At 35.7% G+C, this 15,022-nt stretch overlaps 3 protein-coding genes across 4 annotated transcripts; all 3 read left to right on the forward strand.

Annotated features, from left to right (window-relative positions):
- Positions 1–1,778: 1,778 nt before the first annotated feature.
- Positions 1,779–3,398, forward strand: LOC122603782 (anthocyanidin 3-O-glucosyltransferase 2-like). 2 transcript variants are annotated; one of them, XM_043776589.1, is made up of 2 exons: positions 1,779–2,577; positions 2,662–3,398. In XM_043776589.1, exons 1-2 carry the CDS (start codon positions 1,917–1,919, stop codon positions 3,345–3,347), a joined length of 1,347 nt encoding a protein of 448 aa, XP_043632524.1. In that variant the 5' UTR covers positions 1,779–1,916; the 3' UTR covers positions 3,348–3,398. The 2 variants fall into 2 exon arrangements, with proteins under 2 accessions (XP_043632524.1, XP_043632523.1); XM_043776588.1 differs by having other exon boundaries at positions 1,780–3,398.
- Positions 3,399–3,939: 541 nt separating this feature from the next.
- Positions 3,940–5,695, forward strand: LOC122603781 (anthocyanidin 3-O-glucosyltransferase 2-like). The gene has a single exon (XM_043776587.1). The coding sequence runs from the start codon at positions 3,970–3,972 to the stop codon at positions 5,410–5,412; it is 1,443 nt and encodes a 480-aa protein (XP_043632522.1). The 5' UTR covers positions 3,940–3,969; the 3' UTR covers positions 5,413–5,695.
- A 3,604-nt stretch (positions 5,696–9,299) lies between these two features.
- LOC122605053 (anthocyanidin 3-O-glucosyltransferase 2-like) lies at positions 9,300–10,900 on the forward strand. Its single transcript, XM_043777925.1, has one exon. It carries the CDS (start codon positions 9,336–9,338, stop codon positions 10,737–10,739), a length of 1,404 nt encoding a protein of 467 aa, XP_043633860.1. The 5' UTR covers positions 9,300–9,335; the 3' UTR covers positions 10,740–10,900.
- Positions 10,901–15,022: the final 4,122 nt, after the last annotated feature.

The following is a 15,022-nucleotide window of genomic DNA, read 5'->3' on the forward strand; positions in this document are numbered from 1 at the left end:
TTCATAAACAATACATGGTTTGAGTTTATATATATTCTGTGTGGAAATGAGTATTATCTATACTTTTCAATTGTTGAAGTCCATAAATAATATACCAATTTTGTATGTCATTCTGTACCTTACCTTAATCTATCGACCATATTGTTCATGGTAAACATCGGATGATACACTTTGCGGGACCAAAATAATGGTCTGAACTCAGATGTCATTGCAGCCTCCCTTATGGGTCATATTGATCAAGCAACCGAGCTAGCCAATTTCATTTACCACCGGTTTCACCATCTCACCCGTCACCATCACGGCCCTTGTAATGAAGATAAAATTTAGTACAGACCTAATTGGCAGCCGTTACACCAATTTCTTCTCCGCAACTTCCGACCTCCACATTAAATTATAACAAGTGACTTGATACACAACGAATAAGTGGATGGGTTTTCTCTATTTAGGATACCTGAAATATGTTACTTGGGGATGATGAGTCTTTTGACTTAGATGTATGTGGCTTAACCAAGGTATCCGGTGCATGTGCTCTTGTAAATATCTCAAGATGTTAACTACTGAGCTACCTTGGAAGCGTTCAAGTGACTCGATTCAATTTGCAAAATATAAAATCTTCACTGAAAAACAGAATAACAAACGTCACTGAAATAGATTTAAAAAAATCGGGAGGTGGTTAAGTGACTCAACAATCTGCACAAAATAACAAACGTCACTGAAAATAGATTAATAACAAAACAATAAAAAGAAGCAACTAGCATCAAGACATGATCCCTGAATTCAGCAGGCACCATCTTTGACACATGAAATCTTATGTATAATACATTTTTATTTTTGTAAATTAAACATAATTTATTTATTTTTTTAAAGTTAGTTTCGATTAGAGACAATTTTAACCAGCGATTTGCTGGACCTTCAACCCCATCCTCACGGAAAATACCTTGAGATGAGAAACTTAAAACTCAAACTCAAAACCTTGGGAAAATACTCACCTCACCCACGTAATAGATTTAAAAGATAATTTAATAGTAATTGCCTAAGCCGACAATTATCACATAGGTCAATCAATATTAAAAGAAAAAAAAAACATATCACAATATACGAGTAGTAATTATTACCATGATTTTTTTTTATTAATTCACATATAGTGTTAAATGTACAATATTTTAACTTTTAATAAATAAATGTTTCAGTTGCTCACATATAGTAATTTATTAATAATACTAGCATTGTACCCGCGCGATGTGGCAACGGTTTGGTGGTAACGACGACGACTGCTGGTGGTGACGGCGGTCGTGATGGTGACGAACTGTTGTTGGTGGTCGTTATAAGTAATTGATTTAATGTAATTGATGTAAAAAAGTAGTGGAGATATTTTTGAAAATAAGGGATTGGTGATGTAAATTAATTTATAAAAGGTAAAATGGTAATTTTCCATTTAACATCTTTATGAGAGAAAAAATGATAATTATTATAATATAGTATAGATTAAAAACCCAATTATAATAATTTATCAATAATTGGATTTTTAATCCATATATTGCCTAAGATTCAAACCCAGCATGAACGCATTAAAATTAGGCGTGTTAGGCAATTATCTGTTATGTCTTTCAAAAATAAATTAAAGAAACCATACTTTATCTTCGATTTATTAATAAAAAAAAAAAGTGGCCGGCAAGTTTTGTTCTCTTTCCCAACAAGTAGGTCCCAAGTGTCTGTCAATATTTTCCTTTTCCTAGTCCCATGAATGCCCAATTGCCCATTCCAACCTGTAAATTTTACCCATTTAGATAATTTGCCTGAAAGAGTTGAATACCCATTTGAACCCAACTCAACTTTAAAAAGAGAATATAATTCTAATCAAATTATTATAAACATTGCCCAAACCTCACCCAAAAAAGCCATCAATTGCATTTGCAATGGAGAAACTAGAAGTGTTCATCATTCCAACTCCACTAATGGGACATGCCGGTCAGCCTGTTGACTTGGCCAGGATGTTAGTCAACCGATTTCATCATATCACGGCAACAATACTCGTGATGAAGCTCCCCGGTGACACAGTTGGTACCGATTACACCGACTCATTAACTTCTTCTCAAAAAATAAACAACGATCACCATGATCGAATCAACTTCATCCATTTTCCTCCTATGGATATTGACTTGTTTGCAGGTTTCCCACCAGTCAGCGCCTTGGCTGATGAGGTCACCGAGCGCCATAAGCCCATTATCAGAAACCTTGTGGCTAGTAGGTCCAATGGGCCGGCTGTTCCTAGGCTTGGTGCATTGATCGTTGACATGTTTTGTACTACAATGTTAGATGTTGGAAAAGAATTTGGTATTCCTAGTTATGTGTTTTTTACATCAAATGCTGCTTTTCTTGGGATCATGTTACATTTTCAGACCCTCCATGATGAACAGGATCAGGAGATATCTGAGTTGGCTAACTCGAATACCGAGTTAATGATCCCGAGCTATGGGAGTCCAGTTCCTCCAGGTGTTCTGCCTTTTGTGCTGATAGACAAGGAATCATGGTCTAAGAGGTTTCTTCGGCATTCTAGAAAGTATAGAGAAGCGAAAGGTATAATTGTCAATACATTTCAAGAGCTAGAACCTCATGCCCTTCTTTCCTTTGATGACAAAACACCTCCTGTCTACACATTAGGCCCAATGCTAAAACCCGAAAAAACAACAACAAACAGTGAGGTATTGCAGTGGCTAGATGGTCAACCAAAGTCAACGGTCCTGTTCTTATGCTTCGGGTCTAGAGGATGGTTCAATGGGGATCAAGTGAAAGAATTAGCAATTGCTATAGAGAGAAGTGGATACAGATTCATATGGTCTTTACGCCGACCTCCTTCTGAAGACGTTAAAGGGTTCCCAGTGGACTATACTGATTACAACGAAGTCCTGCCAGACGGGTTCTTAGAACGAACGGCTAACAGGGGAAAAGTAGTTGGTTGGGTCCCTCAAACAGAACTGCTGGCTCACGTGGCAGTCGGAGGGTTTGTATCACACTGTGGGTGGAATTCCATACTAGAAAGCCTTTGGTATGGAGTTCCAATAGCCACATGGCCAATGTATGCAGAGCAACAATTAGATGCACTTCAGTTGGTTAAAGAATTAGGATTGGCAGTTGAAATCTGTTTGGATTATCAAAAACTGAACAAGAATCAACGTTTGATATCAGCCAGCGACATTGAGAAAGGAATAAGAGCTGTGATGGACAGCAATAGTACGGTTCGAGCAAATGTGACAGAAATGAAAGCCAAGAGCCGAATGGCACTAGAAGAAGGCGGTTCATCGTCTGCTAGTTTGAAACGTTTTGTTGATGATTTCATGTACATGTAACTAGCTAGCTTGCATAATAAAATCGCTAATAAACATAATAAATTAATTCCAGCATGTTTTCATGTAACTTGATCTACCCAAACCACGTCTCTCTTATATTCACTAATTTAAATATATCCTTCTAATATACCTATAAACTCTACAATCTAAATAACAAAATATAAAATTTAGCAAAAAATAAAAAGAATATGGCAGTGATGCAGAGATGTTGAGGAAGAGCTTTGTGTTTGCAGGTAGTAACAAAGAAGAGGATACATCTGTGAATAGGTTTTAAGATAGAAGCAAGTGTGTGAAGAAGTTTTTGATATTGGAAGGGAAGAAGAAAGAATGAACTGGTCCACTGGAGAGGGGGGAATATCTATGGTGGTAAATAAAAAAATTACTTTTGTAGATACGGCAACATGCTACAGAATATAGAGTTTATCCCACATCACCGACTTTTATGCCTTGTTGTATTAATAAATAATAATAATAATACGTATCATTTTTTATTGATCGAATGCATTTAACAATGCCCATAGGAATCGAGCTATGATCGAAAAAGTCCTTTTAAAAGTCTTTTCTGAAAGATGCCTTTTTGGCATGTGTCACATGGTGTCTAACCTATGTTTATTGCCCCGAAATGCATCAAGAAGTCATCAGTTATCAAATGGAGAAACTAGAATTATTTTTCATCCCATCTCCACTTATGGGTCATGCTGGTCCACCTGTGGAGTTGGCCAGGCTCTTGGTCAACAGGTTTAACCATCTCACCATTACTGTACTTGTCATGAAGCTTCCTGGTGATCCAATAGGCACCAACTACACAGACTCTCTTGATTCAACTTCAACTGATGACCAAATCAAATTCATTCATTTTCCGCAAATGGATTTTGACTTATTTCAAGATTGCCCAACTGTTGGCTTTCGGGCTGATGCAGTTATAGAGCTCCATAAGCCTATAGTAAGAGAACTTGTGGATGGTCGGTTCAATAATGGGTCTGATGATCAAGAGTCTCGGCTCGTTGCATTTGTTGTGGACATGTTTTGTACACCAATGATAGATGTTGGCAGGGAATTTGGTATCCCGACTTACGTGTTTTTTACATCAAATGCTGCGTTTCTTGGAATGATGTTACATTTTCAGAGCCTCCATGATGAACATGGTCAGGATATATCTGAGTTGGCTAACTCAAATATCGACTTAATGATCCCGAGCTATGGAAGCCCAGTACCTCCAAGCGTGTTGCCTGCTGTGCTGATAGATAAGTATTTCTGGACCAAAAGGTTTATTTGTTATACCCGGAAATATAGAGAAGCCAAGGGTATAATAGTAAACACATTTTTAGAGCTAGAGAAACATGCCCTGCTATCATATGATGATAGAACACCTCCAAGCTACACTGTAGGTCCTATGATTAAACCTGCAAAACCAACACCAAACAATGAGGTCTTGCAATGGTTGAAAAAGCAACCTAAGTCGTCGGTCTTGTTTTTATGCTTTGGGTCAAGGGGATGTTTCAATGAGGAGCAAGTGAAAGAGGTAGCAATTGCTATAGAAAGGTGCGGATGCCGGTTCATATGGTCCCTACGTCGACCTTCCAAAGATCAAAAAGGATTCCCAGAAGATTACACGGACTATAATGAAGTCCTGCCAGATGGGTTCCTACAACGTACAAGTGAAAAGGGGAAAGTGCTTGGTTGGGTCCCACAGACAGAAGTTTTGGCTGACGTGGCGGTTGGGGGATTTGTATCCCATTGCGGGTGGAACTCCATACTAGAGAGTCTCTGGTATGGGGTTCCAGTTGCCACGTGGCCAATGAATGCAGAGCAACAAATAAATGCATTTCAACTAGTTAAAGAATTGGGTTTGGCCGTCGAGATCTCTTTGGACTATAACAAAATAAACAAGAATCAACGTTTGGTCTTGTCCGGAGAAATCGAGAATGGAATAAGAGAGGTAATGGATCGCAATAGTGAAGCTCGAGCAAAGGTTACAGAAATGAAAGTGAAGAGCCGAATGGCACTGGATGAGGGAGGTTCATCGTCGGCTAGTTTGATAAGCCTTGTCAATGATTTTATGTAACTAGTTTCAAGTTGGAAAAATCATTTCAATTATCTCTGAAAATGTATTATGTTGCATCTTATATTGCCTAAAACCTTAGTTGGGAAAATCTTAAAATCCTCCCAAAAACTCCACACAAGAAGCCATTGTAGGGATTAAAACATGTTAAAAGATAACTAGCCCAGTATCGACGTAATGCGCGATAATGGTGACGACAACAGTCTGGTGGTGTTGATAGCGTTAAGTGGTGTAGGTTATGTAAATATAATTGATGTAATACTTGTAGTATGAATATTTTAAAAGATAAGAGTTTAAAGAGTTTAATTGCGAAAGAGTTGTTCCCCAAGGTGATCCACTATGACCTTTTCTTTTCATAATTGCAATGGAACCTTTCTCAAACATTCTACAACATGCCTTCCCAATTGGACTAATTATCCACATCCAACTGCCAAATCACGGGCCATCTCTAAGTCATTTACTGTATGTCGATGATGCGATTATAATGGGTAAGTGGTCTTCAAGAAATCTCTTTAATATATCGAGAATTCTTAGGTGCTTCCATCTTGTCTCCGGACTTAAGATCAATCATCATAAGTTTTGTTTTTATTTTATGGTCCCAATCTCTCACTGGCCGATTGCACAACTCATGTGGCATTCTTAATTGCAAAGTCGGGTCCTTTCCCATTACCTATCTTGGTTTAACGGTTGATTCTAATATGAACTTTGTAAAAACTGGGCCCCATTTATTAAAACCTTTGAATCCTGCCTTTCACTTTGGAAAGCCTCAACCCTCTCCTTAGCTAAACGTATAACACTTATCCGATCTGTGCTTGACAGTCTTCTATGATACTTCTTTTCCTTGTACAAAGCTTGAGTAAGTGTTACTTCAAAACTTGAATCAATTCTTAGATTTTTTTTTTTTTTGGGGGGTGGGGGGTGGGTGGTTCTTTGGGTAGTAGAAAGATTCATTGGATTTCTTGGGATAGAATTATGTCTCATGTGAATGAGAGTGGGCTTGGTTTGGGTTGTTTACAAAATAAAAACCTGGCTCTTTTATCTAAATGGTGGTGGCGTTACCGTACGGAACATGAAAGCTTATGGCGTCATGTTATGAATGCCATTCATCATTCCCCTAGATATTGCTCTTCAATACCTTGTCGTAACTCTTTAGTGGGAGCTTCAAAATCCATCTCCGGATTAAGCTCCCACATGTCCTAGTTTGATTTTGCTCTTGAGTTCATGTTGTTGGATAATCTTGACATGTTTCAAATAGTTATGTGGTTTGTTTAATTAGTATGTGTCCTTAGCATTTTAATTAAGTCATGTTACAAGTTAAGTCTAGTAGTAGTCACGTTTGTTTGTTTTTTAGTTTTGGATAGTGAAAGTAATGTGAAAGAATTGGTCAAAGAGTGGGGCCGGTTCTTTAGGTGAAGAGTGGGGAAGTTAGGAGCGGTCGAGTTTTTATCCCTTTGTTCACGTATTGAAAGGCTATATAATAGTCTTCTCTTTCGTTCAATGAAATAGTATTTTCTTTTGCATTAAAAACTCTCTGCCCACATTTCAGAATTTTATATCTTAATACATGTATATTTGTGTTGTGAGTTTGTGAGTTTAAAGGGGCCTCATCCTACACATGTTCACAGGCTATTTAGGAAACGACTGCAACATTAGGTTTTGGATCGATAAATGGCTTGGCGACTCTCCTTTCTTCTAGGTCTACCCGGATTTATTTAAATTGGAAAAAAAATAAAGGTTGTATGATCAAATAACGATGTACAGAACCCAGTCTCTTCTCGCAATGGGTTTGATATTGGGTGCGCCCTCCTTTCACCTCTCTCGAACTATTTCAGCTGCAAGACTTGTTAAGTCGAGTTCAGAATGTCAGGCTTTCAACAAAAAAAGATACTTGGGAATGGGCTTTAGATCGCTCCCATGTGTTTTCTGTCAAATTAATGAATTCCCAACTTTAAAGATACCGATTGGGCCTCAAAGATGGGTTTTTCCATGGAATAAACTTGCTCCTTTTAAGGTTAATATACTTGACTTACGCATCGAAATAGAACGACTTCCAACTATAGATCAACTTTCATGTAGAAATATTTCAATTACTTCGCCCCTTTGCTCGCTTTGTAATTATTGTCATTTCGCGGATATCTTATGGAACCATATCCAAATTTGGTGCCACGCTTCTTTCTCAGAACCGCAAAATCTGAAAGACCTTCTATAATGCCACAATCACATCGGCACAACCCCTCTCAAAAAGAAGATGGCTCACCTTGTCATGCTTGCCTATCTTTGGGTAATATGGAAAAGTAAGAATGATTGCATCTTCTTGAATAAAAAAGTCTTCCATCCGATTTGCCTTCAAAGATCTAAAGGAATTAATTTTCTTTGGCTTTCCAATAGATCAACCACCCCCCTCAACATTACTTGAAATAGTTTCAATTTCTAATTTATTATTTATATTCTCGTTACTTTGTATGTATCATCTAGCTCTTTGCTAGAGTTCATATAATTAATAATATCTCGTATTTAATGTTTAAAAAAAAAGAGTTTAAAGAGTTAATTAGTTCATTAAGAGTGAATTTCACAATTTTCTTTAAAATCTTATTAAGGCAATTGGGTCATTTCCAATTAGATATAATCTGAAAATTTTCAAAGAGAGGAGGGTTAAAACTTTTATATAATGGTATAGAAGTATGAGAGTATAGTATATTAACCAGTTTTAACTTGTTTAGTCTATGTTCTCATATTGTGTGTTATATATACTGTATTACTATTATTCGCAGAACTTGCTATGTATTGATATATGTAAAATTTAAATACAAGATAAGTTGCAATTGATGTAACTAGAAGCAAAAAATGAAATAAAGAAAAAATGGAGAGAGAATGTCTCAGTGAGCTCTAACATTTATTTCGAGTTAACCCATACTTTTTTTTAAAAAAAAACAACAGATAAATGGCTAATACTCCTACGCCGTTTGCCTCCCAAACCACTGGGCTAACACCCCATACTTGTATAGTTATATCCACCAACCCTTAATAATAATAATAATAATAATAATAATAATAATAATAATAATAATAATAATACACAACTCGCAACCAAATTAGTGAAGTTACTGTCAATGATAAACTCTTTGAATTACCGATCGAACTACTGTTTTCAAAGTAATCTTGCACCATTCAGGACATATGGACCTATAAAAATCTCAACTTGTGGCTATAATGTCTTAAGCAAAATGCTCATAGATAGAATCCACCAATAATTGTGGAAGAAGTTTTGGACGCTTTAATGGCTTCACATATAACGTATTCCACGAGCGTCGGTAGTACTCTTTGAACTATGCCCTTTATTTAATGAATTTTATTGATTAAAAGAATTACTTATTTAATCGCAGATGATAGATAATCCGATCGGTTAACATCTTGTATTTGGTGGTACAATGTCATGGCATTAAGATTAGTGACGGATCTTGAAGTTTTTAACAGGGGCCGAAGGGTACGGGATCCAGAAATAACACTAAGAAAAATAACACTAAGAAACAAAAAAAATTTCAAACAAAAACCACCCTTAGTTAAGATTTATATTCCTAATCCTATGGCTGCCAACAAATCAAACTTTTACTAGGTTTCGAGCTATAACTCGATTCATCACTGTAATGATACAACTTAATTAGAATTATTGTGCATTTTGAGGCTTATGCTAATTATAAAGTGCTAATATACATGTAAATCTAAAAGTGCTAAAAGAACCAAGCTTATATTGAGTACTTGACTTATATTCACTTGAACGCCATAGGTCGAGAAATTCTAGTATTTTAATACCATTGGAAACTTGCCAAGTGTTTTCCAAGCCTTTTTATAACGTGGCAGAAATCTTACCTTAATGTTTAGTCTATATAAATAAATAGCCCTAATCCACCAGAAGACCTTGAAACACCATGGAGAAATTAGAGTTGTTTTTCATTCCAACCCCACTTATGGGACATGCTGGTCAGCTTGTGGAGCTAGCCAGGCGCTTGGTCAATCACTTTCATCATATCACCATTACTGTCCTTGTGATGAAGCTCCCCAGTGATCCAATTGGCACCAGTTACACCAATTCCCTCACTAACCACGACCGAATGAAATTTATCCATTTCCCTCCTATAGAACTTGATGCCTTTGCAGATTGCCTAACTCCTGGCGTCTTGGCAGACGCCGTCACTGAGCGCCATAAACCAATTATAAGAGAACTTATAGCTGGTCGGCTTAATAGGTCTGATTTAACGCCTCGACTGTGTGCATTGGTCGTGGACATGTTATGCACGTCAATTATTGATGTTGGCAAGGAGTTTAGTGTCCCAGCCTACGTGTTCTTTTCCATCAATGCCGCCGTTCCTAGACTTATGTTTTATTTACAAACCCTCCATGATGAACATGGTCGGGACGTATCTGAATTGGAAAACTCAGGAACTGCATTAACGATCCCAGGCTATGACAGTCTAGTGCCTCCATGCGTTTTGCCCTTCGTGTTTATGAACAAGTATTGCTGGTCTACAAGGTACATTCGTTATACTCGAAAGTATAGAGAAGCCAAGGGCATCATAGTCAACACATTTCAAGAGCTAGAACACCATGCCCTCCTTTGCTATGATGATAAAACACCTCCCGTGTATCCCGTGGGTCCCCTGCTAAAGCCTGAAACACCTACTACAAACAATGAGGTATTGCATTGGTTGAAAGCTCAACCAAAGTGTTCAGTTGTGCTTCTATGCTTCGGGTCCAAGGGATGGTTTAAACAAGACCAAGTGAGAGAAATAGCAATTGCTATAGAGAGAAGCGGATACAGGTTCATATGGTCCCTACGTAGACCACCATCTGAGGACCAAAAAGGGTTCCCCGGGGAATACACAGACTACAATGAAGTCCTGCCAGATGGATTCCTAGAGCGTACAGTTGGAAGGGGAAAAGTGCTTGGTTGGGTCCCGCAGACGGCAGTGCTTGCTGACATGGCAGTGGGAGGGTTCATATCCCACTGTGGGTGGAACTCCATACAAGAGAGCCTTTGGTATGGAGTTCCAATAGCCACCTGGCCACAAGAAGCAGAGCAACAGATAAATGCACATCAGTTGGTTAAAGAATTAGGATTGGCGGTGGAGATCTCTTTGGATTATAACCAATTAAACAAGAATCAGAGTTTGGTGTCAGCCCAAGTCATTGAGAAGGGAATACGAGAGGTGATGGACAGAAACAGTGAGGTTCGGGCAAACGTGACAGAAATGAAAGGTAAGAGCCAAATGGCACTAGAAGAAGGTGGTTCATCATCTGCCAGTTTGAAACGCCTTGTTGATAATTTCATGTAACTAGCTCACAAAGAGACAAGTACACTCTCTAAGACACAGCATATGTGTAGCATCTCCTAAATAGACAATATCAACTGTAACAGACAAAAATTCAGGGGTCATTGCGTAAAGTAGGAAAAATCATTTCAATTATCTCTATAAATGTATTATGTTGCGTCTTATATTGCCTAGAACCTTTGTTGAGAAAACCTTAAAATCCTCTCAAAAACTCTACTTACAACAAGCTAGTGTAGGGGCTAAAACATGTTCAAACATAATGTGGTTACCAATTTTGACTTGTTTAGTATCTTGTTCTTAAAAAGTGTGTGTGTGTGTGTGTTATTCGCAGAACTTGGTCGGTATTTATATTCGTAGATATAAGATAAGTTTGCAGTTGATGAAGCTGGAAGTGTCCAAAGTGTGAAAAGAAAAAGATAAAATACTACAATAATAGAGTGGCTCAGTGATAGGAAGCCAATATTTTATGGGCTAAAACTCCTAGATGGGCTATACTAATATGAATTCGATGGCCTAGAGTGACTTTCAGATTTTCATATTTTCAGTTGGAGATTATTGTAATCTTGTGTGTAAACACATAGATCATATTGGTTATTAATGGTATATGAGCAGTTATATGTTTCTTGTTCATCTGGCCAAAACCAAAGTTATGTTATTTGTGTATGTTTCTGAATTTATTGTCTGTACAATCATAAAGATTATAGAAGTTCACAGACCATCCCAGTGTGTTAGTCCTATGCCTTGAACTCACACACATACACTGGGTTCGAAAGTATGCCTAATGTAGCCTTCACTATCTCTAGCGCACAACTAGCCAGAGGCTATCCATACTCTTAAACGTCGATAATCATTACAACTAAAGCTACGCCCTTGTGCAGAAATTAAGATCTCTTCCTAATTTATATCTTTTATTTTATTGTACTTTACTACTTTCATATCACACCGTTTCATATCATGCCATTAGGACATTTTGTTGGGAAGTGATATTCGTACCATAAAAAATGATAAATCTACTAAACATAAGCATTTCTGTATGCTGAAAATTTGTACCTTGCAGTAAATGAATAAAAATAGAGAAAATTACATTTTTGGTACCTCAACTTTGCAAGTTTTGCACTTTTAGTCTCCAACTCAAAAAATAGCCGTTTTCATACCTAAAGTTTTGCGTTTTTTTCACTTTTGGTACCACGTTCATACAGCGTTAATTTTTGCCGTTAACTCCCTCACGTGACAAACACGTGAGGGGTATTTTAGTCTTTTGAACCCCCTCCTTTTGAGAAAAAATTGCACTTTTAATACCTCAAGTTGTCAATTTTTTCATTTTTGGTACCTCAAGTAGACAACATATTTTTATTACACTCTCCGATTTCCATCTCACATATTTGCATCTGTCAAACAACACACTCAAAAATCAACACACATGATTTATTTATTTTTTTTACTTTTTCTTTACGACTCTTAGAAAAACACCCAATGTAGTGTATCCATTCTTGAAATATTATATGTTGTTGGTGTAATTACGGGTGATGGTGGAGGAACTGAATGCATTGGTGGATCGATGGCCGGAAAAAACTCATGTCGCCGGAAAACGCACCCACCATCGATCTCTTTTCTTCATATTATTGAACACCCCCTCACCTCTAAATTACCCTTTTCTTCGATCGGAAACGAAACTTGAGCAGAATATGCTACAAACGAGATCTGAACGGAATCTGTTACAGATGAATATATTTGCTACAACCGAGATTAGATCGGAATCTCTAGCTAAGGTGGAAGTCGTGGTGCCTAATGGGGAGGGAGATAGTCGGCAACCCTTTCTGGTGGTGTATGATTCATATAAGAGATTTGAATTTATTTATGCATGTTTATGTATTGAATTTGGTATGGTATAGAGATATAAGTATACATGGATATATGGATGATCGCAATGTGTGTTGATTTTTGAGTTTGTGTTGTTTGATAGATGCTAATATGTGAGATGAAAATTGGAGAGTGTATTAAAAATATGTTGTCTACTTAAGGTACCAAAAGTGAAAAAATTGACAACTTAAGGTATTAAAAGTGTAATTTTTTCTCAATAGGAGGGGGTTCAAAAGACTAAAATACCCCTCACGTGTTTGTCACGTGAGGGAGTTAACGGCAAAAATTAACGTTGTATGAACGTGGTACCAAAAATGAAAAAACGCAAAACTTTAGGTATGAAAACTGCTAATTTTTTAGTTGGAGACTAAAAGTGCAAAAGTTGCCAATTTGAGGTACCAAAAATGTAATATTCTCTAAAAATTAATGATACTATTATCATTTCCTTTTTATGTTTGATGATACATGACCAATCAATTATAAATACATCCTAAACATGTAATTTAAATTAGGCATTGGGTAACACCAACCCCACCAGGGTATTAGCGGCGACGTCGCCGCTAATAGTGGGACCCCCGACAAACTAAAACACTGTCTGACAGACCATGTCAGTCGAATGCCACGTCATCACTATTAGCGGCGACGTCGTCGCAAATAGTGGTGACGTGACATTCGGCTGACATCTCGGGAATGGTTATTGAATGGATCAACACTGGACACGGCATTTACGATAGTGATAGAGTAGTATGTCGTTTAAAAAAAATTATTATTACAAAGTAATAAAAGTTAAATTCACCTCACATAAATTAAGTACATCAAACATTTTTTAAATATTTGTCTCTTTCGAAAGTCATGTTAATCTAATATATTATATAAAAATAACCTAAGTGAAAAAATACCATAGTAAATTTTTTTTTGCCTAGCTTAGTTTTTCAATACGTGGATTTATATATAAATTTGATTTATTAGTCTTTTATAATTATACAAAATGTGTAGGATAACTCGTGCATTATTTTTGTCATTGAAACTTGAAAGATTTACATATTATTATACATTTATGATATATTATAATAATTAAGAAGGGGATATTTGTAATTTACAAGTTACACTTTTTTGCTTTTCACTACTAATTTACACTTTTCAACATTAATATTTATTTAAAACGTATATATTTATTTTATTTATGGTATATTATATAATTAAGAAGGGTATATTTGATAAAGATGAAATAATTAAATTTAATCTAGTGGTTATACATATAAATCTACTAAAATGTTAATATAAGTAATAATATTGTCTAATATTTATTTTCCCGCGTAATACGTGAGGAATACATATAAATCTCAAAAATGTTAATATGTGACAAATCAATATTTTGACAAACATAAATAAGAGATGTTATAATGACAAGGTATCAATCTTAACTAACTTTGGTTGAAATGGTTGAATTTGTTACTAAATATTCTGGCAAGACACCGGATTAAGAGAAAATTACGTCAAATAACTTAGGTGAATTTGCTACATAGTCTAAGTAAAAAATTGTTACAACGTGTGCTAATCCAAATAAACAAAACAAATATAATATAATATAGGTCATCGTTTGTTGCATTGTTTTCCTAAAACTATAAATTGTCGCGATCACCACTATGTAAATATATATTTTTTAATCTTTATATATAATAAAATACAATTTTTCTAATTAATTATTAAGCAAATAAAATATTTGTTTGGAATATCTATTAATTATAAACAAAAGCATTCAGATTTTTTGGTTTCTAATTTAATATCTATTTAGATTTAGTTTTATCAACTGAAAAAGCATATGTTTAAAACCATTTATTCGGTGCATTACACCGCACATCCGACTTGATTTATAAACACGATATACAATAGATTTGTTTTTGGATTGAAATGAAAAAGATAAAACCTTATAAAACCAAATTGAAAAATTAGTCCAATGATTAAAATTGTGTATGATTAAAATTGTATATAATGTTTATGACCATAACATAATGTTATTATACGAAATAATAACTTTTTCACCTTTTAAAACCTATTATTGTACATGAAACCTTGGATTACATTCTTTTACAATGTTAAAGCCAATGGGGTTGGTGGTCCATTGGTAAGATTTTTAACTTTTGGAGGAATTCATCCGGGTCTAAATTTTTAAGCAATTTAGATATATATCTGAGAAAAGTGAATATGTAACTATCATATAAGCAATTTAGATATATATCTCTTCACATATTAAATTTTTAATATTTGTTGTATAATGAATAAATTATTAGCTCCTTATGTATTTTTATAAGGCGATTTTGGATCATATTTTTATAATTCTTGTTATAATATTTATTTTATCAACAAATGTATACAAACATAAAAAATACAAATGATGAGATCACGCAAATCAAGATTACAAAAGG

This window comes from Erigeron canadensis, chromosome 6 (assembly GCF_010389155.1).
Source record: "Erigeron canadensis isolate Cc75 chromosome 6, C_canadensis_v1, whole genome shotgun sequence".
Classification (NCBI taxonomy): domain Eukaryota; kingdom Viridiplantae; phylum Streptophyta; class Magnoliopsida; order Asterales; family Asteraceae; genus Erigeron; species Erigeron canadensis.